General features: G+C 51.6%; 2 protein-coding genes across 27 annotated transcripts; both read left to right on the top strand.

Moving 5' to 3' along the window:
- Nucleotides 1-264: 264 nt before the first annotated feature.
- On the top strand, nucleotides 265-14379 carry LOC310887952 (uncharacterized protein). 23 transcript variants are annotated; one of them, XM_083814191.1, is made up of 10 exons: nucleotides 265-763; nucleotides 1106-1292; nucleotides 2335-2552; nucleotides 3217-3277; nucleotides 3581-3676; nucleotides 4023-4187; nucleotides 4288-4413; nucleotides 4714-4934; nucleotides 5116-5144; nucleotides 5830-14379. In XM_083814191.1, exons 1-10 carry the CDS (start codon nucleotides 732-734, stop codon nucleotides 13923-13925), a joined length of 9231 nt encoding a protein of 3076 aa, XP_083670317.1. In that variant the 5' UTR covers nucleotides 265-731; the 3' UTR covers nucleotides 13926-14379. The 23 variants fall into 23 exon arrangements, with proteins under 23 accessions (XP_083670317.1, XP_083670320.1, XP_083670316.1 ...); XM_083814194.1 differs by having other exon boundaries at nucleotides 310-1292; nucleotides 5830-12714; nucleotides 13294-14379; XM_083814190.1 differs by having other exon boundaries at nucleotides 310-1292; nucleotides 5830-12414; nucleotides 12664-14379.
- A 2847-nt stretch (nucleotides 14380-17226) lies between these two features.
- On the top strand, nucleotides 17227-25067 carry LOC310887972 (keratin, type II cytoskeletal 71-like). 4 transcript variants are annotated; one of them, XM_083814271.1, is made up of 10 exons: nucleotides 17227-17380; nucleotides 17602-17749; nucleotides 18391-18602; nucleotides 18782-18842; nucleotides 19128-19223; nucleotides 19510-19674; nucleotides 19946-20071; nucleotides 20752-20972; nucleotides 21102-21130; nucleotides 24876-25067. In XM_083814271.1, exons 1-10 carry the CDS (start codon nucleotides 17352-17354, stop codon nucleotides 24926-24928), a joined length of 1140 nt encoding a protein of 379 aa, XP_083670397.1. In that variant the 5' UTR covers nucleotides 17227-17351; the 3' UTR covers nucleotides 24929-25067. The 4 variants fall into 4 exon arrangements, with proteins under 4 accessions (XP_083670397.1, XP_083670394.1, XP_083670396.1 ...); XM_083814268.1 differs by lacking the exon at nucleotides 24876-25067 and adding an exon at nucleotides 21268-22595; XM_083814270.1 differs by lacking the exons at nucleotides 17227-17380; nucleotides 17602-17749; nucleotides 24876-25067 and adding exons at nucleotides 17798-18004; nucleotides 21268-22595.
- Nucleotides 25068-25186: the final 119 nt, after the last annotated feature.

The following is a 25186-nucleotide window of genomic DNA, read 5'->3' on the forward strand; positions in this document are numbered from 1 at the left end:
GGCCCAGCACCCTTGGGAAGAAGCGCATCCTCTCGAGGCGCAGCCCAGCACATCCGAAAGCTGTGCGAGGGACCAGGGAGAGGAGCTTGCCCCATGGAAATTGTTCCACCAGTGGTTCTGGGGATGCGGGATTGGACTTTGGTTGCTTTTCTGAGATATTAGTCAAAGCTGGAGGCTTTCAGTGGTGTCAGCAGCAGGACGCAGCCTGCTTTGTGTAGCACATGCTTCGGGTGATGGCACGAAGCAAGGTGGGTCGCCCCCAGCCCAAGTCACTATGAGGACAATACCAAGACATCGCATCTCATAAAATGAAGTGCCCAAAGAGGTGGGGAAATTCAAGAGAGGACAAACCATGGTAATGCATATGGATAACTGTGCGAGTTGTAATTAATGATGGAGGGCAGGCTAATGAGATAAGGAAATCTCATCTGAGCAAAGCTCATGAGTCAAGCAGGATTTGGAGAGTTTCACAATTCCTCCACTGGTGTGTGGTGTTTACTCCGTCCCCTATTCAAGCACCCATTAATTGCTGCATGATGAACCAATCCAATAACAATATTAACAGACCTGCTAATTACCACGGAATGGAGGCTAACTCCTCCAGATCATATAAAGGAGAACTTCTGTCACCCCCAGCAGAGGAGCTGAGGATCCTTCACTCGTTTCTCCTCCCGTTTTGCACTGTCCCCACCTGCTCTCTCGTCTTGTCCTAACACTCCGAAAGCAACGACATGAGCCACCAGTTCTCCAGATTTGGGGATGGGTACTTCAGCTCTTCTTCTGCTCACTGTGGCACACTGGGGAGCGGGAGGAGCGCGGCTGCCATGAGCCATTGGGAAGGCGACAGAGAAGAGAGATGGGGTGGATATGGGTATGGCAGCAGGAGTCTCCACAGCCTCGGAGGGTTTAGGAACATTTCTCCCAGTGGAGGCTATGGAGAAGAAGGAGGATATGGCAGGTGCCTGGGGTTCGGTGGTGGGAGATATCTTGATAGGGGCTTTGGAAGAAGAGGGTATTTTGTGGGAGATTTTCACGGTGGTGGTAGTGTGTACAGAGGAGGACCAGGCGGAGGGGCACGTGGTGGATGTCTTGGCCTTGCCTTTAGCGAGCAAGGGGCTGGACGGAGCTTTGGGCACGCTGGTGTCAGCAGAGGCATCGAGGAGGTCCATGTCAACACCAGCCTGCTGAGGCCGATACAAGTACAAGTTGACCCCGAGTTCCAGAGGATGCGGTCAGATGAGAAAGAGCAGATTAAGACTCTCAACAACAAATTTGCATCATTCATCGATAAGGTAAGTCCCTGTTCTTTTTGGACTTCTTATCCAGGATAGAGGGAATAGCAGGGGTGCTTCAGTGCCCACGAGACATGGGGACACACCTGATTCGGGCATCTGATCCCCCTTTACATTGCATCCTCTGCCCCAAAAATATCAGCATTGGCTGGATTCCCTTACGCTGGTGTGAAGTTGTTAATAGCTTGCTATAAATGCTGCTGCATGAATCACATTTAGCCCTGGGATAAGTATCTCTAAGTCGTCTTTTGTGGCAAGACAATAACAAACTGCTGGGATGTCACCGACATCATAACTCATTTCCTTTTAGAGGAAAAGGGTACGTGCATGGCTAGTCGTGTCCTGGGGCTTGAGAATTGTTTGTGCTAGCAAGAGAAATGGGTGGTGGACTTGGACATCCTTGGTATGTTCTGTTTCTTTTTCCCAAGCAAAGCAAAAGTCACATTTCTACCAACCACAAAGCAGAAAGTGACTCCTTTGCTTGGAGACCTGAGACTCTTCCCAGTGGCCGATGGCTCCCACGTTGTTCTTCACCTTTCTTTGTGTTATGCCCAATGCTTCCGCCTCTACGTGCAGTCTTATCTTCCCAGCCATTCCTACTCACAGGCACGGGAGAAAAACATCCAGAAAAACACTTCCACCCACACGGACCTGGCATGTGCCTCTGTTTGGGTGTTCACATGTGTCTCTGCACGGTGTGGAAGCTGGTGTTATTTGTCCCACGTGAAGACATAAGGGCTTCCTGTATCACCTTACAGAAACTCGTTGGTTACACCCAGCTATTTTAAGCATGCTTAGTGCTGAAAAAATGGGAGCACCTTTGACTCTTTTTTTTGGAACCTTCTGGATGTCAGCTCCCAGCTCACAACCTTTTTTGCTGTCCCTTTAGTTTTCCAAAAATGCCAGCTCTGCACGGTGTAGGTCTTTCTGACCTCCTTCTCTAAGGCGAGAGATATTTATGGAGTGGTCCTGTGTGGTCTGGGAAGGGGCTGGCTCTTCTCACCCATATGTTGCTGCCAAGCTCCTCTGCTTTGCCTTCCAGGTTCAACGTCTTGAGCGGCAGAACCAGGCCCTGATGACCAAGTGGGAACTTCTGCAGCAGCAGAGCTCCAACCCGGAGGAGAGCAGGAACTTTGCCACGTTCTTCCAGTCGTACATCAGCAACCTGCAGAGGCAGCTAGAGATGCTCCAGAGCCAGAAGGAGCAGCTGGATCCAGAAGCCTATAATATGCTTCAGCTTGTTGAAGACTACAAAAAGAGGTGAATAGTCTCAAGACTGGGAAAAGGCAGACTGTAGAGCTGGGATTTTCCAAAGTGGTGATAATTGTGCTCTGGGATGGCACGGCTTAGCTTCTTGCCTTCAAGCGGTTTGCAGCCATTGTAGCACTACTCTGCGGCAGGTTCACTGTGGGACGCTGAAGCTGGAAGAGCAAACCGGATCCAGTGGGGATAGAACCCAGCGCAGTGACAGGAAAAATCTGTGGATTTATTGTTTTGGTACTCCTTCATGCCCTGCCTCCCCCAGGCAGCAAGCAGCCCTGGATTCCTCACCCCTGCTTCCCTGGCAGGGGTTTGGTAAACCTGGAGGCAGGAGGAGGAGGGACAGAGCTGAGACGGGGGGCAAGTCGAGAAGAGTCGCTTCTTCTGGCTCAGCGGCATCCAAGAGACGTAACACTTTTCTACATGAAACGAGTTCAGAGTCACAAGGGCATTGTAGCTGATCTATAGCATGTTCTGTCTGCTGATGTAGCTTATGCCTTTGCAGAGGGTTTGCCATTGGTTTTGCAGCTGCTAGAAATTAAATGAAGTTAAACGAAAGCTTGACACATTCACTGTTTGGGCGATTCCCTTTGCTTTCTGAGCCACTTAACTGAAAAATTAAGACAGGCGATGAGCTACATATTTCTTTTCTCTGCTGCGACAGATTCGAGGATGAAATCAACAAGCGCACGTCCAAGGAAGAGGAGTTTGTGGAGCTTAAAAAGGTGAAGTAATGCGGGACATTGAGTTAACTTAAAGCCTCAGAAATAAAACAGCAACTGGATGGTTGCTGAGGTTTGCAAAAGTGGGGGTTTTGCCTAACTGAACTCCTCTAACTGGAGTAATCTAAAACCTGATCTTTTCACTGCAAGCAGGGAGAGATTTCCAAATGAAAGCTGAGATTCTCAGGCCATTATCTGACTCCGGGAATGAGGGCTTAATTAAATATTATCAAGTCTTGCAAGAATTGCATTTCGGTGGAGAGTTTGCCATCAAAGACACATAAGGGTCTGTGGATTTCCTTGCAGGAGCTGGACAGTGCCTACATGGGGAAGATGGAGTTTGAAGTTCGGGTGGAAATACTGAAGCAGGAGCTTGAGTTCCTCAGATGCTTGCATGATGCTGTGAGTATGCCTCTGGTTAAAAACTTCCCCTCGGGTCAGGAAGCACACGCATCTTTGGAGGCTCCAGGAAAATTCTCCCTTGTGTGTATGGTGGTGTTGCAGAGTGGGTCATCCTTGGCCTTGCATCTAATAAAATTGGTTTTTATCTGTGAGTGAGGAAGGGGGCTGGTGTGTCATGAAGGCTGGAAGAGACACTTGACAATTACAGCTGGTGGTGGAGCGATAGGACCTGGGGTGTGCAGGGGAATTCTGTTGGTAGCTGTCCTGAGGTCCTGTTTCGTTCCTCCTAACAGGGCCTGAACTGCTCAGTTGGCTGTTGAAATCCTAAATCTTGTTTTCCTTGCAGGAGCTGTCCCAGCTACAAACAGTAGCTGGCAACACCAACGTTGTTCTGTCCATGGACAACAACAGGGAGCTGAACATGGATGGTGTCATTGAGGAAGTCAGGCAGGAGTATGAGGCAATTGCTCAGAAAAGCAAAGCTGAAGTAGATGCCATGTACCAAGGCAGGGTGAGTAGGCATCACCGAGGCAGAGAGATAAGTCTGTGCCTGGCTTGGGGTTCATTGGCCCAGAAACTAAAAATTCTGTTCTCTTCTTGCTGCACATCAGTACCAGGACCTTCAGAACATGTGGGTAAATCAACGGGAGCAACTGAGGAACAGTTACCAGGAAATCCAGGAACTTACCAGGCAGATCCAAAGACTCCAACCGGAAATTGAAATCATAAGGAAAAAGGTAAAGCTGATACTTTCCAACAAGACTAAACTATTCAGGTTATTCTTACACGGGGACTAAGCGCAGCCTGCCCTGCACTCAGCCCAGTGCAGCCTGTCCTTTGGAGGCAAACCTAGAGATGATATTTGCTCTTCAAACTGAAGCAGATTTAGATTTTGGTTGTCTACACTGGGTTGTAATTTGAGTTGATTAACCCAGTCAGGTGTTGTATTGTTTGAGTTCTGTCACTGAGGTGGGAAAGCTGGAAAATCCCTGTTCTGTTGGAGGGCTACAGATGCATTCTATCTGTGCCCTCCACAGAACGCTGGACATGAAGAAGCCATTAAGGATGCTGAGCAGCATGGGAGCTCTGCTGTCAGAGACGGCCAGAAAAAGCTTCAGGATCTGGAGAATGCCCTGCAGCAGGCCAAAGATGACCTGGCTCGAATTCTTCATGATTATCAGGAGCTCCTGAATGTGAAATTGGCCCTAGATATTGAAATTGCCATGTACAGGTCACTGCTTGAGGAGGAGGAGACCAGGTAGGTACAGGTTATTCCCCCTGGGTGGGAGCAGCTGTGCTGTGCACTGTCCCATCCTCTCACCCATCACTTAGAAGAATTGCTACCTTGAAGGGGTGAGATTTTTCAGCCTAGTGATAGAGCCTAGGCTTACTTTTATATTTATTGGCTGCATCGTCTTAATGCTGCTTTTCATCCACAGGATACAAGAAGGTGCACCAGCCACAATCTGTAAGTATCTTGAGGTTTTGCTTTGCTTTCTTAAGGGCACTGTTATCATTCTGCTGTCAGCAGCACCTAACACCTAGCACCAGAACAACCCCATGTGCTTCTAGATTAGTTTCCTAGGGAAACAAAGTAAATGGTACTCCCTTCTGAGAGGGTGTGTGCATACATGTGTATACGCATTTATATGCTAATGTATGTGTCAATCTTGATCTACTAAATTTTGAACTTAACAGTTAAATTGAACCAAATCTCTAGGAAGTGGGAAATATATCACTTAGTCAGAATGTCCATATGGTGCCTGTCAGAACTAAATGAAAAAAAAGTCCTCAAATCTATGGAAATAGGAGCTAAAGGAGAGACTGACAAGTGCTTTTCTTCCTAAAAGAAAAGGCTGCACTGTATGTTCACCTGCAGTGTAAGACACAGATCATGTAAAACATAGGCTGGTCAAGTCATAAGACCCAGAACCAGATGAGGCAAAATTTCATTACTATATTGCTAAACGAAGAACCTTCCTGACAATACTAACTGATACCATTATTAGTACTAGAGAAGCTCTGGTGACAGCCATAAAAAAAATATATATATACATATGCACATTATATATATATATACATATATGTATATTAATTTTGCTTATAATAGTTACCACTAAAAAATAAGGTGGATATGCTTTCATTCCTTGCAGGTATTGTTAAACACACTACAAGTTCTGCTGGTGGCTTTGAAAGAAACTCTGGGGATGTGAAAACAGGGAAGGGAGGGATGAACTCTGGTGGTAGAATAAACTCTGGAGGGAAAGGGTCAATGTCAGAAAAGGGAGGAGTGGGTGCAAGCTCAGGACCTGGGGGTGTAAACTACGGCAGTGGAGGGTCCATCTGTGGCGGAGGAGGGGGAGGAGGCTCTGCCTCTGGAGGAAGCTCTGGAGGTGGTGGGTCGAAATATGGAGGCTCTGGAAGCTCAGGTCATGGTGGGTCAAGCTATGGCAGTGGAGGGTCCATCTGTGGAGGAGGAGGAGGAAGCTCTGGAGTGGGAGGAAGCTCTGGAGGTGGTGGGTCGAAGTATGGGAGCTCTGGAAGCTCAGGTCATGGTGGATCGAGCTATGGCAGTGGAGGGCCCATCTGTAAAGGAGGAGGGTCTGGGTCTGGAGTAGGGGGAAGCTCCGGAGGTGGTGGATCCAAGTACGGGAGCTCTGGAAGCTCAGGTCATGGTGGATCGAGCTATGGCAGTGGAGGGCCCATCTGTAAAGGAGGAAAGTCTGGGTCTGGAGTAGGGGGAAGCTCCGGAGGTGGTGGATCCAAGTACGGGAGCTCTGGAAGCTCAGGACATGGTGGATCGAGCTATGGAAGTGGAGGGTCCATCTGTGGAGGAGGAGGAGGCTCTGGGTGTGGCATAGGAGGAAGTTCTAGAGGTGGTGGGTCTATGTCTGGAGGCTCTGGAAGCTCAGGTCATGGTGGATCGAGCTATGGCAGTGGAGGGTCCATCTGTGGAGGAGGAGGAGGAGGCTCTGGCTCAGGTGGCAGCAGTGGCAGGAGGGGGTCTATCTCTGGAGGCTCTGGAAGCCCAAGTCATGGTGGATCGAGCTATGGCAGTGGAGGGTCCATCTGTGGAGGAAGCTCTGGCTCTGGAGGCAGCAGTGGCAGGAGAGGGTCCATTTCTGGAGGCTCTGGAAGCTCAAGTCATGGTGGATCGAGCTATGGCAGTGGAGGGTCAATCTGTGGAGGAGAAGGAGGAGGAGGCTCTGGTGGCTGCAGTGGCAGGAGAGGGTCCATTTCTGGAGGCTCTGGAAGCTCAGGTCATGGTGGATCGAGCTGTGGCAGTGGAGGGTCCATCTGTGGAGGAGGAGGAGGAGGAGGAGGCTCCGGAGGCAGCAGTGGTAGGAGAGGATCCATTTCTGGAGGCTCTGGAAGCTCAGGTCATGGTGGGTCGAGCTATGGCAGTGGAGGGTCCATCTGTGGAGGAGGAGGAGGAGGCGGCTCTGGTTCTGCCATAGGAGGACGTTCTGGAGGTGGTGGGTCTATGTCTGGAGGCTCTGGAAGCTCAGGTCATGGTGGATCGAGCTATGGCAGTGGAGGTTCCATCTGTGGAGGAGGAGGAGGAGGCTCTGGCTCTGGTTCTGCCATAGGAGGAAGTTCTGGAGTTGGTGGGTCTATGTCTGGAGGCTCTGGTAGCTCAGGACATGGTGGGTCGAGCTATGGCAGTGGAGGGTCCATCTGTGGAGGAGGAGGAGGAGGCTCTGGCTCTGGAGGCACCAGTGGCAGGAGAGGGTCCATTTCTGGAGGCTCTGGAATCTCAGGTCATGGTGGATCGAGCTATGGCAGTGGAGGGTCTATCTGTGGAGGAGGAGGAGGAGGCAGCTCTGGTTCTGCCATAGGAGGAAGTTCTGGAGGTGGTGGGTCTATGTCTGGAGGCTCTGGAAGCTCCGGTCATGGTGGATCGAGCTATGGCAGTGGAGGGTCCATCTGTGGAGGAGGAGGAGGAGGCTCTGGCTCTGGAGGGAGCAGTGGCAGGAGGGGGTCCATGTCGGGCGAAGGTGGAAGCTCAGGTCATGGTGGATCGAGCTATGGCAGTGGAGGGTCCGTCTGTGGAGGAGGAGGCTCTGGATGCAGCAGTGGCAGGAGAGGGTCGATTTCTGGAGGCTCTGGAAGCTCCGGTCATGGTGGATCAAGTTATGGTAGTGGAGGGTCCATCTGTGGAGGAGGAGGAGGAGGAGGCTCTGGGTCTGGCATAGGAGGAAGCTATGGAGGTGGTGGGTCTATGTCTGGAGGCTCCGGAAGCTCAGGTCATGGTGGATCGAGCTATGGAAGTGGAGGGTCCATCTGTGGAGGAGGAGGCTCTGGGTCTGGAGGCAGCAGTGGCAGGAGAGGTTCCATTTCTGGAGGCTCTGGGAGCGCAGGTCATGGTGGATCAAGCTATGGCAGTGGAGGGTCCATCTGTGGAGGAGGAGGAGGAGGCTCTGGCTCTGGAGGGAGCAGTGGCAGGAGGGGGTCCATGTCGGGCGAAGGTGGAAGCTCCGGTCATGGTGGATCGAGCTATGGCAGTGGAGGGTCCATCTGTGGAGGAGGAGGCTCTGGAGGCAGCAGTGGCAGGAGAGGGTCCATTTCTGGAGGCTCTGGAAGCTCCGGTCATGGTGGATCAAGTTATGGCAGTGGAGGGTCCATCTGTGGAGGAGGAGGAGGAGGCTCTGGCTCAGGTGGCAGCAGTGGCAGGAGGGGGTCTATCTCTGGAGGCTCTGGAAGCCCAAGTCATGGTGGATCGAGCTATGGCAGTGGAGGGTCCATCTGTGGAGGAGGAGGAGGAGGCTCTGGAGGCAGCAGTGGCAGGAGGGGGTCCATTTCTGGAGGCTCTGGAAGCCCAAGTCATGGTGGATCGAGCTATGGCAGTGGAGGGTCCATCTGTGGAGGAAGCTCTGGCTCAGGTGGCAGCAGTGGCAGGAGAGGGTCCATTTCTGGAGGCTCTGGAAGCTCAAGTCATGGTGGATTGAGCTATGGCAGTGGAGGGTCAATCTGTGGAGGAGAAGGAGGAGGAGGCTCTGGTGGCTGCAGTGGCAGGAGAGGGTCCATTTCTGGAGGCTCTGGAAGCTCAGGTCATGGTGGATCGAGCTGTGGCAGTGGAGGGTCCATCTGTGGAGGAGGAGGCTCTGGCTCTGGAGGCAGCAGTGGCAGGAGGGGGTCGATTTCTGGAGGCTCTGGAAGCTCAGGTCATGGTGGATCGAGCTATGGTAGTGGAGGGTCCATCTGTGGAGGAGGAGGAGGAGGAGGAGGCTCCGGAGGCAGCAGTGGTAGGAGAGGGTCCATTTCTGGAGGCTCTGGAAGCTCAGGTCATGGTGGATCGAGCTATGGCAGTGGGGGGTCCATCTGTGGAGGAGGAGGAGGAGGCTCTGGCTCTGGTTCTGCCATAGGAGGAAGTTCTGGAGTTGGTGGGTCTATGTCTGGAGGCTCTGGTAGCTCAGGACATGGTGGGTCGAGCTATGGCAGTGGAGGGTCCATCTGTGGAGGAGGAGGAGGAGGCTCTGGCTCTGGAGGCAGCAGTGGCAGGAGAGTGTCCATTTCTGGAGGCTCTGGAAGCTCCGGTCATGGTGGATCGAGCTATGGCAGTGGAGGGTCCATCTGTGGAGGAGGAGGAGGAGGCTCTGGCTCAGGTAGCAGCAGTGGCAGGAGGGGGTCTATCTCTGGAGGCTCTGGAAGCTCAAGTCATGGTGGATCGAGCTATGGCAGTGGAGGGTCTATCTGTGGAGGAGGAGGAGGAGGCGGCTCTGGTTCTGCCATAGGAGGAAGTTCTGGAGGTGGTGGGTCTATGTCTGGAGGCTCTGGAAGCTCAGGTCATGGTGGATCGAGCTATGGCAGTGGAGGGTCCATCTGTGGAGGAGGAGGAGGAGGAGGAGGCTCTGGAGGGAGCAGTGGTAGGAGAGGGTCCATTTCTGGAGGCTCTGGAAGCTCAGGTCATGGTGGATCGAGCTATGGCAGTGGAGGGTCCATCTGTGGAGGAGGAGGAGGCGGCTCTGGCTCTGGAGGCAGCAGTGGCAGGAGAGGGTCCATGTCGGGCGAAGGTGGAAGCTCAGGTCATGGTGGATCGAGCTATGGCAGTGGAGGGTCCATCTGTGGAGGTGGAGGCTATGAAGGCAGCAGTGGTAGGAGAGGGTCCATTTCTGGAGGCTCCGGAAGCTCAGGTCATGGTGGATCGAGCTATGGCAGTGGAGGGTCCATCTGTGGAGGAGGAGGAGGAGGCGGCTCTGGTTCTGCCACAGGAGGAAGTTCTGGAGGTGGTGGGTCTATGTCTGGAGGCTCTGGAAGCTCAGGTCATGGTGGATCGAGCTATGGCAGTGGAGGTTCCATCTGTGGAGGAGGAGGAGGAGGCTCTGGCTCTGGTTCTGCCATAGGAGGAAGTTCTGGAGTTGGTGGGTCTATGTCTGGAGGCTCTGGTAGCTCAGGACATGGTGGGTCGAGCTATGGCAGTGGAGGGTCCACCTGTGGAGGAGGAGGAGGCGGCTCTGGCTCTGGAGGCAGCAGTGGCAGGAGAGGGTCCATTTCTGGAGGTTCTGGAATCTCAGGTCATGGTGGATCGAGCTATGGCAGTGGAGGGTCCATCTGTGGAGGAGGAGGAGGAGGCTCTGGCTCTGGTGGCAGTAGTGGCAGGAGGGGGTCTATCTCTGGAGGCTCTGGAAGCTCAAGTCATGGTGGATCGAGCTATGGCAGTGGAGGGTCTATCTGTGGAGGAGGAGGAGGAGGCGGCTCTGGTTCTGCCATAGGAGGAAGTTCTGGAGGTGGTGGGTCTATGTCTGGAGGCTCTGGAAGCTCCGGTCATGGTGGATCGAGCTATGGCAGTGGAGGGTCCATCTGTGGAGGAGGAGGAGGAGGAGGAGGCTCTGGAGGCAGCAGTAGTAGGAGAGGGTCCATTTCTGGAGGCTCTGGAAGCTCAGGTCATGGTGGATCGAGCTATGGCAGTGGAGGGTCCATCTGTGGAGGAGGAGCAGGCGGCTCTGGCTCTGGAGGCAGCAGTGGCAGGAGAGGGTCCATGTCGGGCGAAGGTGGAAGCTCAGGTCATGGTGGATCGAGCTATGGCAGTGGAGGGTCCATCTGTGGAGGCAGAGGCTATGAAGGCAGCAGTGGTAGGAGAGGGTCCATTTCTGGAGGCTCTGGAAGCTCAGGTCATGGTGGATCGAGCTATGGCAGTGGAGGGTCCATCTGTGGAGGCGGAGGCTATGAAGGCAGCAGTGGTAGGAGAGGGTCCATTTCTGGAGGCTCTGGAAGCTCAGGTCATGGTGGATCGAGCTATGGCAGTGGAGGGTCCATCTGTGGAGGAGGAGGAGGAGGCTCTTGCTCTGGAGGGAGCAGTGGCAGGAGGGGGTCCATGTCGGGCGAAGGTGGAAGCTCAGGTCATGGTGGATCGAGCTATGGCAGTGGAGGGTCCGTCTGTGGAGGAGGAGGCTCTGGATGCAGCAGTGGCAGGAGAGGGTCCATTTCTGGAGGCTCTGGAAGCTCCGGTCATGGTGGATCAAGTTATGGTAGTGGAGGGTCCATCTGTGGAGGAGGAGGAGGAGGAGGCTCTGGGTCTGGCATAGGAGGAAGCTATGGAGGTGGTGGGTCTATGTCTGGAGGCTCCGGAAGCTCAGGTCATGGTGGATCGAGCTATGGAAGTGGAGGGTCCATCTGTGGAGGAGGAGGCTCTGGGTCTGGAGGCAGCAGTGGCAGGAGAGGTTCCATTTCTGGAGGCTCTGGGAGCGCAGGTCATGGTGGATCAAGCTATGGCAGTGGAGGGTCCGTCTGTGGAGGAGGAGGAGGCTCTGGGTGTGGCATAGGAGGAAGTTCTGGAGGTGGTGGGTCTATGTCTGGAGGCTCTGGAAGCTCAGGTCATGGTGGATCGAGCTATGGCAGTGGAGGGTCCATCTGTGGAGGAGGAGGAGGAGGCTCTGGCTCTGGAGGGAGCAGTGGCAGGAGGGGGTCCATGTCAGGCGAAGGTGGAAGCTCCGGTCATGGTGGATCGAGCTATGGCAGTGGAGGGTCCGTCTGTGGAGGAGGAGGCTCTGGAGGCAGCAGTGGCAGGAGAGGGTCCATTTCTGGAGGCTCTGGAAGCTCCGGTCATGGTGGATCAAGTTATGGCAGTGGAGGGTCCATCTGTGGAGGAGGAGGAGGAGGCTCTGGCTCAGGTGGCAGCAGTGGCAGGAGGGGGTCTATCTCTGGAGGCTCTGGAAGCCCAAGTCATGGTGGATCGAGCTATGGCAGTGGAGGGTCCATCTGTGGAGGAGGAGGAGGAGGCTCTGGAGGCAGCAGTGGCAGGAGGGGGTCCATTTCTGGAGGCTCTGGAAGCCCAAGTCATGGTGGATCGAGCTATGGCAGTGGAGGGTCCATCTGTGGAGGAAGCTCTGGCTCAGGTGGCAGCAGTGGCAGGAGAGGGTCCATTTCTGGAGGCTCTGGAAGCTCAGGTCATGGTGGATCGAGCTATGGCAGTGGAGGGTCCATCTGTGGAGGAGAAGGAGGAGGAGGCTCTGGTGGCTGCAGTGGCAGGAGAGGGTCCATTTCTGGAGGCTCTGGAAGCTCAGGTCATGGTGGATCGAGCTGTGGCAGTGGAGGGTCCATCTGTGGAGGAGGAGGCTCTGGCTCTGGAGGCAGCAGTGGCAGGAGGGGGTCGATTTCTGGAGGCTCTGGAAGCTCAGGTCATGGTGGATCGAGCTATGGCAGTGGAGGGTCCATCTGTGGAGGAGGAGGAGGAGGAGGAGGCTCTGGAGGCAGCAGTGGTAGGAGAGGGTCCATTTCTGGAGGCTCTGGAAGCTCAGGTCATGGTGGATCGAGCTATGGCAGTGGAGGGTCCATCTGTGGAGGAGGAGGAGGAGGCTCTGGGTCTGGAGGCAGCAGTGGCAGGAGAGGTTCCATTTCTGGAGGCTCTGGGAGCACAGGTCATGGTGGATCAAGCTATGGCAGTGGAGGGTCCATCTGTGGAGGAGGAGGAGGAGGCGGCTCTGGTTCTGCCATAGGAGGAAGTTCTGGAGGTGGTGGGTCTATGTCTGGAGGCTCTGGAAGCTCAGGTCATGGTGGATCGAGCTATGGCAGTGGAGGGTCCATCTGTGGAGGAGGAGGCTCTGGAGGCAGCAGTGGCAGGAGAGGGTCCATTTCTGGAGGCTCTGGAAGCTCCGGTCATGGTGGATCAAGTTATGGCAGTGGAGGGTCCATCTGTGGAGGAGGAGGAGGAGGAGGCTCTGGGTCCGGCATAGGAGGAAGCTATGGAGGTGGTGGGTCTATGTCTGGAGGCTCCGGAAGCTCATGTCATGGTGGATCGAGCTATGGCAGTGGAGGGTCCATCTGTGGAGGAGGAGGAGGAGGCTCTGGCTCAGGTGGCAGCAGTAGCAGGAGGCGGTCTATCTCTGGAGGCTCTGGAAGCCCAAGTCATGGTGGATCGAGCTATGGCAGTGGAGGGTCCATCTGTGGAGGAGGAGTAGGCTCTGGAGGCAGTAGTGGCAGGAGGGGGTCCATTTCTGGAGGCTCTGGAAGCCCAAGTCATGGTGGATCGAGCTATGGCAGTGGAGGGTCCATCTGTGGAGGAAGCTCTGGCTCAGGTGGCAGCAGTGGCAGGAGAGGGTCCATTTCTGGAGGCTCTGGAAGCCCAAGTCATGGTGGATCAAGTTATGGTGGTGGAGGGTCCATCTGTGGAGGAGGAGGAGGAGGAGGAGGCTCTGGAGGCAGCAGTGGTAGGAGAGGGTCCATTTCTGGAGGCTCTGGAAGCTCAGGTCATGGTGGATCGAGCTATGGCAGTGGAGGGTCCATCTGTGGAGGAGGAGGAGGAGGCTCTGGCTCTGGAGGCAGCAGTGGCAGGAGAGGGTCCATTTCTGGAGGCTCTGGAAGCTCAGGTCATGGTGGGTGGAGCTATGGCAGTGGAGGGTCCATCTGTGGAGGTGGAGGAGGAGGCTCTGGCTCTGGAGGCAGCAGTGGCAGGAGAGGGTCCATGTCGGGCGAAGGTGGAAGCTCAGGTTATGGTGGATTGAGCTATGGCAGTGGAGGGTTGATCTGTGGACGAGGAGGAGAAGTGTCTGGCTGTGGTTCTGGAGGAAGTATTGGTAGGAGAGGGTCCATGTCTGAATGTTGTGGAAGCTCAGCCTCTGGTTCTTGTACGTTTGCTGTTGGGGAAGGGTCTCCTTGTGAGGGATCCAGCTCTTGGGGTTCCTTCAGTTCTGTCTTTGAAGGGTACAGCTCTTCTGCTCTGGGGTCAAGGTCTGGGGGCGTCTCTGATTCTGGCCGAGTTGGGGCTGGCTTTGGATGTGGGAGCTGCTCCGGGGAGGAGGAATACCAGTGAGGCATTTTGGGTTGTGGCAGACTTGAACCATTTGGTCCTGAGGATGGGACTGGGAGTGGGACTGATGGAGGGTGTGCTCACAGGGGGGGATGCTTGTCTGCCTGGGGATTTGGTCAGGGACCCACCCTTCTTCCAGAGATCCCTACCACAGTAACATCTGCATGCAAAAATCTGCAATGGCATTGCCTCTTTTTTGGAGGCAGTGGTGCCTTTCCTGCCAGCACCCCGTCACCGCTGGTCCAGCCACGTCACCCGCAGCCCTGGGCACTCTTCTCCCTGCACCCCCATGTGCCGAATGCTCCAACCTGCCCACCGTGCATGGGCTCACCTCTGTTTTACGACTGTATCGCGATGGTTGCTATCGTTTCTGTAGACTTTCTTTGTATTGCTCTGAGGCCTTCCACTGAGGCCGTTTGGGACCTTTTTCTTTGGCAACTAAAAGCTTGAAACCCTCCCTGGTGTGTGTGTGTTGGTCTGTTCAGGGCATACCCTGACGTGCACGAGAGGTGCAAACCTGGGGGTACAAACTCGTAGGAAATCTCACCTTCTGGCACGGTTGAGGACCTTGTTGTCCCCATGCCTTCTAAATATTGCCCTCTACAGGTGCGAGCCAGCTCCTGCTAGCTGGGAGCGTTGGACTGGGTGCGAACGGGCTCACGCCACCAGGAGCATCACCACGGCCGGGTGGAGATGCTCAGGGTGCGCTCGATGCCACCACCTGGTGGGAGAAAGGAGCTGGGCCAAGGCCGTGCGGAGCTGGCCCTCGGGCACCATCCTGGGTGAGGGAGATTCGGACTCCAGCCCTCTGCCGTGCAGAGGTGGCAGGAACAAAAAGTTCCCTCCCTTGCTTTACTTTGGCAAAAAGCTGTGACATTAGGCATGGCACCATTGTAGCACCACAAGAATTATGGGCCTCCTGTTCTCGCTGCTGGGCCTCTTTCCAAAATTCTTGGCGGTTAGAGGATCGATGAGCTGTGGTTGCCCTGGTAGCTGTTCCCCTTGCTACTTCCTCAGTGCTCACAAACACGTACAGCCCCCTCTGCTCAGAGGCAAACGAAGTGCCAGCAGCCAGATGGAAGTGGGCAGATCTGGTGGGTTTTAAACCCAGAGTGCCCCCACGAGCAGATGGTGTGCACAAGTACTGCCTCTGGTGGCATCTTCTGCCGTCTGGGGACCCAGGGCCATCGGGGACACCGGGACTGGGGGTCAAAGGTGAGGCTGGTCCAGACAGAGGAACCTTTTCCTACATCTGGGAGTACACAAAAAACCGAGTTCGTGAGTTTTGCTCATCAAAGCATATGCAGGGGAAGAAAACTTTCCAAAGCAGAAGCCGTAACCCCGTAGGCTCCAAACACAGCGAGGGAACAGGACCCAGCACTCACCCTGCCTGCCTGGAAGGCTCAGCCTTTCCTTGCTGGGTGGAGCGGGCGAGCTTGCCACCCGGGAGGTGTGGGAGGACACGGGTGTCCCAATGCCCACCCATGGGTGCAGCAACGGGCTTCGGTGGGAAACTGGGGAGGGCTGGGCTGGAAGCACAAAATGGGTGCAGAGCACCCGGTGCAGCTCCGGGCCAAGCGTCCTCCTTGTGGGCTCCGATCCTGCTCTTCCAGCTGGGGTTGCCACAGACTCTGTCTGCATTTAAGCGGGCGGTGAGGCACCCTGGGCTTCAATCACTGCTGCTCCTTGGCATGTGGGTGTAATTGATAGTGCTGTCAAGAACCTGCAGTTAAGCCGGTTGTCTTTCCAGCTACTGCATACCATCGATTGTCTCTCTTGCTGGGCTAAGGGCAAACTGTTCCAGTGCAGAGCATTTGCAAATAATGAGGTACGAGAAAACCTTGGGCACCAGCCGCTCCTGCAGCCAGAATACCAGCAAGGTTTCTGGTAACCCGTTTTGCTTTTCATCAGCCTTCTTGCGAAAGATGGTGAAAAAACCCTCCAATGAAACCAGGAAGTGAGAAAATAATTAAAAAAAAAAAATCCCTGCAAAGCCCAGGGAAGAAATGAGCAATTGAAATGCTTTTTTTTTTTTTTTTTTTTCAGTTGAAACATATAAACATTTAATTGCCAAAAAAAAGGCCAACTAAAAGTTACGGATTAAGATGGCATAATAGCAGGGGAAAACCTTTTCTTTCAAGCCTTCTGAAATGAAACCATTTGCCTTTCTGTTTTGAAAGAGGCTTTGGAAAGGAGCCACAAGGACAGAGAGGTAATCCTGGCCCCACCTCTGAGGCATTGTGAGGCCCTCAGCAAATATATTAAACGTATCAGCCTTTTCTTTCCCAGCTGTCAAGCAACTCTAATAAATCATTTTTATTTGCCTTGAGGTATCCTGAGAGTTTTAATTACAAGCTCAAATATAAAGGATAGTAACAGAGAGCAGCCATACAGCAGCCCTATTAATAAGGTGCATGTTTTTGCCTGGTACTGGTTGCTGGTGCATTCGTAGTCTTCACACCAGGGCTAAGCCTACTGCTGTTACCAATTAAATGGTTAACGAGCACCCAGCTAACAGCTTTGTGGCTAAGCCTCCTATCTAGGGTCTTTGTCATCTTCAAGGAAGTCTCGTTTTTTTTGTGTCTTTCATAAAATCCAGGCTGAAAACTTAATGAGAAGATAGAGCTGCTCTAATTTATGCTTCCAAAAGCTGGGCGTCTAAGCCTAAGCTTGTCAGCTTAGACTTTTGTTGGAGTCGATGAAGAAGAGAGAGGCTGCTGGTGAGCAGCCTCAGCACAGGGATGGTGTCCGGAGGGCTGTTTGTAAAAAGAAATATTTCACCCTTCTGTACCAATTGGTGCATCCCATCCACGCTGTGTTTCCCAGCTTCCAGGTGCGGGGCTGCCTGCGGCTGTGGCTGGTGGACACGTGCTGTCTTTGCTCTTGGGTGAGAAGCCTCAGAGACTCCCAAGGGAGTGACTGGGGAAATAATAGATAATGCAAGAATCAGTTTTGATTTGCTGTTCAACAGAACATTCCTCTACAGGGTTTCTTTGACAGAGTGGGAGATACTCTTAAGGGTACGTCCCTCTCGCTAAGCTGTAATTAATGGAAGGAAGGAGGACAAGCTGAAAAAAGAATCCTTATAAAACCCAAGACACAGTGTCCTCCAAGCTTGGAATGCAAGCAAAGCAATTCAAAACCAGCAAAATTCCATAGGATTTCACAAATGTTCAGTGTTATGCATTGTTTTGCATATTTAGACCTACGAATTGCCGCCAGGTAAGGCAAACCCCATGAAAACCCCAAATTATTCATCTGCATCAACCAAGCCCCGCTTCTGGGATGTATATAAAGGAGGCTCTCAGGGGTGTCAGAGCAGAGGGGCCCCTTTTTAGCTGCTCTCTTCCAGCAGCCCCACATCCCTGATCCTGTCCCTGGTCACGTCTGCCAGCATGAGCCAGCAGCTGTTAGCTGGGAGGTGTCTTCATGGGAGGAATTTCTCAGCATCTTCAGCTGTGAGTGGTGTGAGCCACTGCCAGAGCAGCACCTTCTCCTCTGCTGCACCACTGGGCAGAGGGCACGGAGCCTGGAGCAGCCAAAGCCTCCATGACGTGGGGGGCTGGAAGTGGATTTCTGCTGGCCACAGCCTGGCACGGGCAGGCTGTGGAGGGTGGGGGTGCAGGGGTGTATACTCCTGCAGTGAAAGGGGGGGTCAGGGGAGTGCCTTCATCTGCAGAAGTGAAGGTATTCATGTGGTGCATGTCAACGAGAGCCTGCTGCAGCCTCTTGATGTGAAGATTGACCCCGAAATGCAGCACATCCGAAGGCAGGAGCGAGAGCAGCTGAAGAGCCTCAACAACCAGTTCGCCTGCTTGATTGACAAGGTGAGAGCTGAGGCAAGATTAAAGGAATGATGGGCTTTAAGTATAAAGGAACCCTTTTTTGTGTTCAGGTCTTTGATTCCTCTCCTTTTTCTGTCCCATTACACGGCCCTGATGCTGGTTTAACATGCGTGGCTCCAGCACCGTGAGATGCAAGTGCAGATCTAGCTGATAATGTTATTTTAACTTGATTGTTTATGCGTTGACAAGCTGAAGCTGTATGCATTATTAATAGCTGAAGGGAGCTGTTGTTCCAAGGTACCTTGCTGCGCTTCTGCACTCTTGCCCTCTCTGTGCAGGTAGACCTTGTAAAGCTGCATTGTTGACAGCCAAAAGATGGTTTCTGCTACCAGCCAGTTGGCCTGCAGAGGTGTTTAAATAGCCCATGGTTTCTGTAGCAGCCACAAAGGCTGCGGGGCTTCCTTGGAGACTGGGAAAGCAGCACGCCCCGTTTGCTCTCATATTCTTGGGTTATGAAGGTTGCAATGCTCCCCTTTTGTCCTCTTGTCCCCTTTGAGCCATAATGAGCCCCTGGAGCATTAACTTGAAAGAGAAGCTGCCTTGTTCCCCCCACCTTCATTGGGTCCCTGTATGATGCACCAAAGTAGGTGCCCAACGAGGGTGGCTTTGCCTTCTGAATGCAGGTGCAGCGTCTGGAGCAGCGGAACAGGCTGCTGGCCACCAAATGGGACCTCCTCCAAAAGCAGGTCCTGCCATCCCAGAAGAACTTCAGGCAGGTCTTCGACAACTTCATCTGCAGCCTACAGAGGCGGCTGGACTCGCTGCTGCATGAGAGGGAGAGGATGGAGCCTGACCTGAACAACACGGAGAAGCTTGTTGAAGAGTTCAAATGCAAGTAAGTTCACAGGGCAGGGAGCTAGACAGATTTTCTAATGGACTTTTACTTTTGTACATATCGACAGACTTCACTCTAACAAAAGGCTGAGGTCCAAAGGCACCCTGAGCCCTAAATACCCAGGAAAGGTCTCCAGCACCAGCATGACCCAGCAACCAGTCCCTTCTGTTCCCCAACAGATACGAGCAGGAAGCAAGCAGACGCACAGCTGCTGAGAATGAGTTCGTGTTACTGAAGAAGGTAAGGAATTGGGATGAATGGAAGCATTGGATTCAGACATCTGAGAAGTTTCCTCTGCTCTGGCATAATATTTTGAGGATGTTGTAAGTCACTGGACAGTTATGGCTGCAGAGTATTGCCAGGGAACATAAGAACTCAGCAATATTCTATAAGCCTCTGGCACCCCTCAGAGGTGAACAATTACATCTCCTAAACAAAATTCCCTGTGCTAAAAACTCAGTGAAGTTACCTTAGGTCTCCACGTAGCCACCATTTTGACTTCTAAATGGCTGGGAACTCTTTTAGGATGCGGACTGTGTCTATCTGACCAAGGCAAAGCTGGAAGCAAAGCTGGAAACCCTAAAGCAGGAGAGAGAGTTCCGGAAGTGTGTGTCGGCTCAGGTATGGATGCTCCTCTCCCATTCTTGTTGATGGCAGCTATTCTTACCAGCCTCTCCTTGTCTACACTGATTTAGTCCCAATTAAATCAATCCATCAGGGTCACTCTGAGAGGCAGTGGGAATAAGGAAGATCTCCAAAAGCCCCAAACCTTCAAGCTGCATGCATGACCAACTCTAGCCACAACTCAAGGGCTGTGGCTCAAGACAAACTCTCAGGGGTGGTGGTACGGCCACTGGGCTGCGAGATAGGAAACCCAGTGCTGACAGCCACTTCATACGGCTTCTAGGAAATTGCTGAGCTGGAGACAAGCCTCTGTGATAACTCCATTGTTGTGAAAATGGACAGCAGCCGAGGTCTGGACATGGAAGGCATCCTCAGGAGTGTTGAGTGCTGGTATGAGGATGCAGCTCAGAAAAGCAAGACAGAGTTGGATGCATTGTACAGAACAAGGGTAAGTTGCAGCAAACAGTAACATATCCTTCATGTAGCTGCCAGAAGGCAGCAGTTCAGATGCAAGGACTTCTTTCGTTCTGTCTTGACTATGTAACTTATGGACCTACTTTTCTGCTAAACTTGGTGAAGTCCCCAAGTCGGGAGAACATCCCCAAAGCAATAGCATTAGGACTTCTCTAAAGTTAGTTTACTTTGGAAACAGAGGCAAGGCTCCTATGTTGCCTACACTACCCGTATTGATTGCCAGCTCTGTCTTTTCTTCCTGTCAGTACCAAGAGCTTGAGGAGGCAAAGAGGAGTCATTGCAATCAACTCAAGTCCCACCAGCAACAGATTGAAGAGCTGAGTTTTGTGATCCAGAGATGGCAGTGTGACCTTGAAAACGTGAAGAAGCAGGTATCATGGGCCATATTTACTCATTGAATCTCCTAGATGGGAGATCCCAAGTCTGGTTTTCTACTTCTCTTGCATTTATTTTGTCTTTACCGAAGAGCAGTGCCTCACGCTGGTCCCACTGCTCTAGAGAAGATCTTACCCCTGTGGAGCAGAGAAAAAGGGTTATCTGCTTTGCTGCCCTGTTTTCTGGTGGATCATTTTGATTATTGAAAAAAAAATTGTGCCGTATTAGATCATTGGATTTACTATGGCACACAGACAATTGCTCCAGCAAGAATTCTGGCAGGAGACAATGCTTCTGACACAGGTTCAAAGCATCCAGTAAGTAGGGTAGAATTATGAGTCACCAGTAATTCACCACCCATAGGAACTGGTATAATTTTCAGACCATCTGATTCATTATATATTTTATAACGGGAAGTAATGGAAAACCTTAATTATCAGTTCCAATTAGAACTATTAGAAGTAGTAGTATCCTCAAAACAAGGCTTAACACAGCCTCACAGTACAGAGATATACTCTGTAGTGTTTCAAAACTGAGATTTGATTTTGGAAATATTTGCCTTTCCTAAAAGCAACATTGATACTTCATTTCAAAAGAAGACAGAATTTCTCTTTTAAAGGAAAATATGGAAAAAGATTGGGCAGGGAAAGTGAGGAATTCTGTGCCTCCAATACAGGTATTCTCTCTGCAAACATCAGTTAGGGATACTGAGCAGCGCGGGGACTGTGCCCTGAAGGATGCGCAGAAGAAACACACGGAGCTGCAGAACGCCCTCCAGAAGGCCAAGAACAAGCTGGCTTCCATGCTGTGGGGTTACCAGGAGCTGCTGAACGTCAAGCTGGCCCTGGACATTGAGATCGCGACCTATAAGACTTTACTGGAGGGTGAAGAGAGCAGGTGGGTACCTCTGCAACAGTATGCGTGTAGTGCTCAGTCTCGGGACACTTCAGCAGAGACACGGAGACTGGAAAATGCTAGAAATGCTAGTTATATGATGAATAACCTTATGACTTTCTTCCCCTTCAGGATACGCATTTGGAGCCCCGTGAGAGTGTGTAAGTAAGCTTGAAGTTTTCTGTTTTCCTTATGACATTAAAAAAGCCAGTGCTGGTTTGCAGGGGGAGCAGGGAGGCTGCACTATCCCCATGGGAATCGCTCCCCGAGTGATTCAGCCTGTGTTTTCCCACAACAGTGATCACCACACCTTGCAACAGCTCCTCTGGCTGCAAAGCCAGCCTGGGCTGTGGACCTGGTCCACAGTGCAGAAGACGCGGGTCCTTCTGTGGTGCCAGGAGAGCATCCCAGCCGGGAGATGCCGCAGCCTGCCATGGGGGGTTCACCTCGAGAAGCGCCGCCAGCTCAGCAGGGAGGTGCTGGGTCCCTGGTGCTACCAGTTGTGGCTGCTTCCCCAGGAGTAGCTCTGGATGTGGGGGCCATTCGTGCCAGAGCTTGGCCCCCATGGGTGCTGGTGGGCTCTGCAAAGGGGCTGGCAGATGGTGTGGGGAGAGCTGCGGAGCTGCACAGAGCTCGGGAAACCCGACTTGCTCACAAGCGGTGCACTGGCCAGGGAAGGGGATCCCGATTGGGCCTCTGTGCCCCGGGAATACCTGCATCTGAGCACCCACTCTGCCAGGCAGGATAAGCAGGAGGCAAGAGCTAAAGCAGAAAAACGCAGCCCTGCTCCACCCGCAGCAGCAAAATGTCCCCCACCCCACCCTACACGAGGGGAAGAGGCATCCTGGGTAGAAAAACATCAGGAAACCACATCAGAGGAACTCCACCAGGATTGCATCAAAAAAGAGATGCTTAACACATATTCTTCTTGCTCTATGCTGCTTCTTTAAAGGTCTGGAGGTTGGGTTGGGGCACTTGTCATGTTATCACTCAATTCCCACTTCCCACCAGCCTTATCTTCCCTTTTTTTCATGATTAAGCCTTTGCTTTCTATGAAACAAGTTGAGATATTTAATTCCAAACCCTTTCCCTAACATGCCTCTGGAAGTTTTCCTGGAAATGAGCCCGTAGGACTCTCCGTTTCATCAAAGTCTGCCCGACTTAATTTTAGGCAAGTTGGCGGAGTTGTGCTGGTGACGCAGGGTCATGGAGAGGAGGGGCAGGACTTCAGGGGCTCTTTGTTCGCTGTCTTGGAGCTGCTGGGTCATCCATATGCAGGCAGGCAAGTCATAAAGGAAATCTCAATTAAAAAAAAAGGATACATTTCACCTTCTGTAGTCAGCAAAGAGTAATTGCATTGCTTGTGCTTCTATTAGCTTCCTTCCTTAGCGTCCTGACAGGCGGTCTGCACTTTGACATCTGCATGAATTACAGCACCCTCGCTTGTATCTTGGTGACTACAGAGCTCTGCACTTTTTGCTCTTTTTTTCCAATAAAGTGCATGGAGATGAATGTGTTGCTGCTTGGGTTTTAGTGTTTTTGAAGACTACAGAAAAGCCCCGTTCAGGCGTATCTGTTGATGAGAAGCCTTAACAGCTAAGCTGAGGTAGCAGGGCTGCCCAGAGAGTGTTGTGCAGCACCAAATTTGCTTGGTGTAATTTATTGAAACCTTTTAAAGTCAGCTTATTTATGCCAATTTGCAGCAAATTTGGCTCCTGCCCAATGCTATTCAATGGGTGTTACAAGATTCACAGAGAACTCATCTCAGTTGCTTTGCATTTTTATAGCATGTCTACTACAGAGGTGTGATGATAAAACACATTTAATAGCTGTTCAAAAGCTTCTGCAATAGGGTCATTATAGGAAAGAACTCAGGAATATGCTTGGTTGCTTTTTTCAGCATCATTTTGAAGATCCTATGACTACCAGTTTAGGATTTCAGAACTGATCAGAGGGAGACATTTTATTGTTCGCTTGAGCAGATTAAAAAAGAAGCCAACAAATTAGTGCCATAAACCAACCACAAAGGACTAAACTGTTTTGCAATTGAACTGATGAAAGCTAACTAGCAGAGCAAAGAAACGAACCATGTAGGTGCCAGCCAGCCAGATAAGTGTTTTACAAAAGGGGGAATCCAGAGGGAAGTTCTTTCCTATCGGAAGCCATTATCGTGATTCAGAACTGGAAGCACTGTCTCTCCCTCCGTAATTCCCGTGTGATAAGATGCCCTTTCCCAATCATATACAAAGAGAACAATCAGGAGCACAAAAGAAAACAGTCACAATCTTTAATGAAGAAAACCACAGGAAAGATTTGACAACAAAAGAAAATGGAGCAGCTGTAAATATTCATAAGAGGGGTTTAAGTATCTCAAAAAGGTTATGGTGTTTCCACTGAAAATAGATGATTCTGCCACAAGAGAAGAGTAAGTCAGGGAGATGACACAGAATTAGCGTTGCTTTCTCACCTCCAGCCTCCCCCCTCACCATTTCAAGATGCTGGCTGATCTGATAAGTTAATTTAGGAAGTGCTTTTCTTTAAAGCTGTGACCAGCCTCTCTGAACATCAGTGCTTCATGAATCAGCCAGGCGCTTCGTCAGGAATTCAGCAGCACATCACAAAGCTACATGAATCAAGTCGAACAAGGGCTTGGGCACTGGTGCCTTAGCATAACAAAAGGCAGAGGTATCTCCTGCCACCTGAACACGCTTCCCAGGAGGATCTGGCCCACCTTCTGTGGGCAATTCCTTCCTCTGCAGGGCTCACGGAATCCCTTCCGCCCAAGCAAACAGCTTCAATGGTAAGGGAGAAGAGTTCCTCCAGCTTTACAGGGAGGCTGCCATAGCCTAGTAATAGCCACAATGTTTTCCTTTCCTTTTCTGATTTTATTGCTTTAACAGGCAGTGTGATTCCATCCCATTCAAGGGCCTGGGTTCCCATACATCCCACACTTATTTCCACTGTGCAGTTCTGTGGGAGGAAGATATCAGTGTGGAAAAAGATCAAACCAATCCTTTGCTTTGTTGCGAGCCTCAGATTTACAGGTGCTAATCACCATGCAGAGATATGACATACGCGTACAGCAGGAACCGAGCAGATCTAGAGAGCGTGTGATGTTGTGTACTCTCATTAAGGCTTCAAAGGTGCTGAAGAAATTCGGCGCCCAAAGGGTGGGACTAATTTCGCCTAACTTTAACCATCCAGAAGTTGGGCGCCTGGTCTGGTTGTCTGGTTGTCTAGACTGCCTCTGGTAGTCAATAAAGAGCAAGGCAAGTGCCTCCAGAGGCTGCTTCCTCCCACCTATCCTAGCTGCCTATTTTAGGATGTGATGAATCACTGTCTGGAGATGCCTATCTCATTACATTAGCCATAGAGGGAGTCTCAAAGATGAAATTAGAATACACGGCCAGTTTGATGGCTGAAGCTGGGAGGGAGGCAAATCCAGGCCCAGTGTTTGATGAATTTTATGAGGAACATCCTTTGAAAATCCCAGCCTTGGCTTCTAACATAGAGCAGACAGAGGCTAATGAGAGGAAAAAATACATTACCACACTGAATTCTCATGGATGACCTTGGATTTAGGATACAAGAGAATGAGGATGCACTAACCAAGTCAATTCTTTAACACCTTGTGAATGTAGTGGACAGGAGTCTATATAGTCCATGAAGCTGTGCGTGTGTAAAAATGCATATTATGACCAAATCTTATGCCTATCAAATGCTGTTATTGCCATTGTCCTATCTGAATGCAAGGAGTTTTCTATGGCTGTCTAATTACAGAGATGGAGCATGGTTCTTTGAGACTATCGCATAAAATATATTTTAAGAGCTAGTTGAGATTCATCTCCAGAGGCAACAAACAAATTAGTGAACTTCACATGTTCTCATAATGAATTCCATTTTCAGCAGCACATACAGGGAGAAGAACGCTGACAAAGGGAGAGATTGCAAGTCGTTAAAATGATTCATTCAACCCCTCATCAAAATATTTTTCTTCTTTCCTTCCTCTGTCCCCCCTTCTCCCTCAAAAAAGATGTAAGTATGATGAATTACCTTTTTTTAAAAAATGCAGTTTTTGCTTCTCCCATTTGCCATGTCCTTACTCACAACAAGTTGTTGGTTCCTGAGATCTTATGTGCCAACAGATGAAACACTCGGTGTTCCTTGGAAAGACTTAGAAGACATTAAGTGAACCTCCTGCAATGCTGCCTTCTCAC

The sequence above is a fragment of the Anser anser genome, assembly GCF_964211835.1.
Source record: "Anser anser genome assembly, chromosome: 30".
NCBI classification, from domain to species: Eukaryota; Metazoa; Chordata; class Aves; order Anseriformes; family Anatidae; genus Anser; species Anser anser.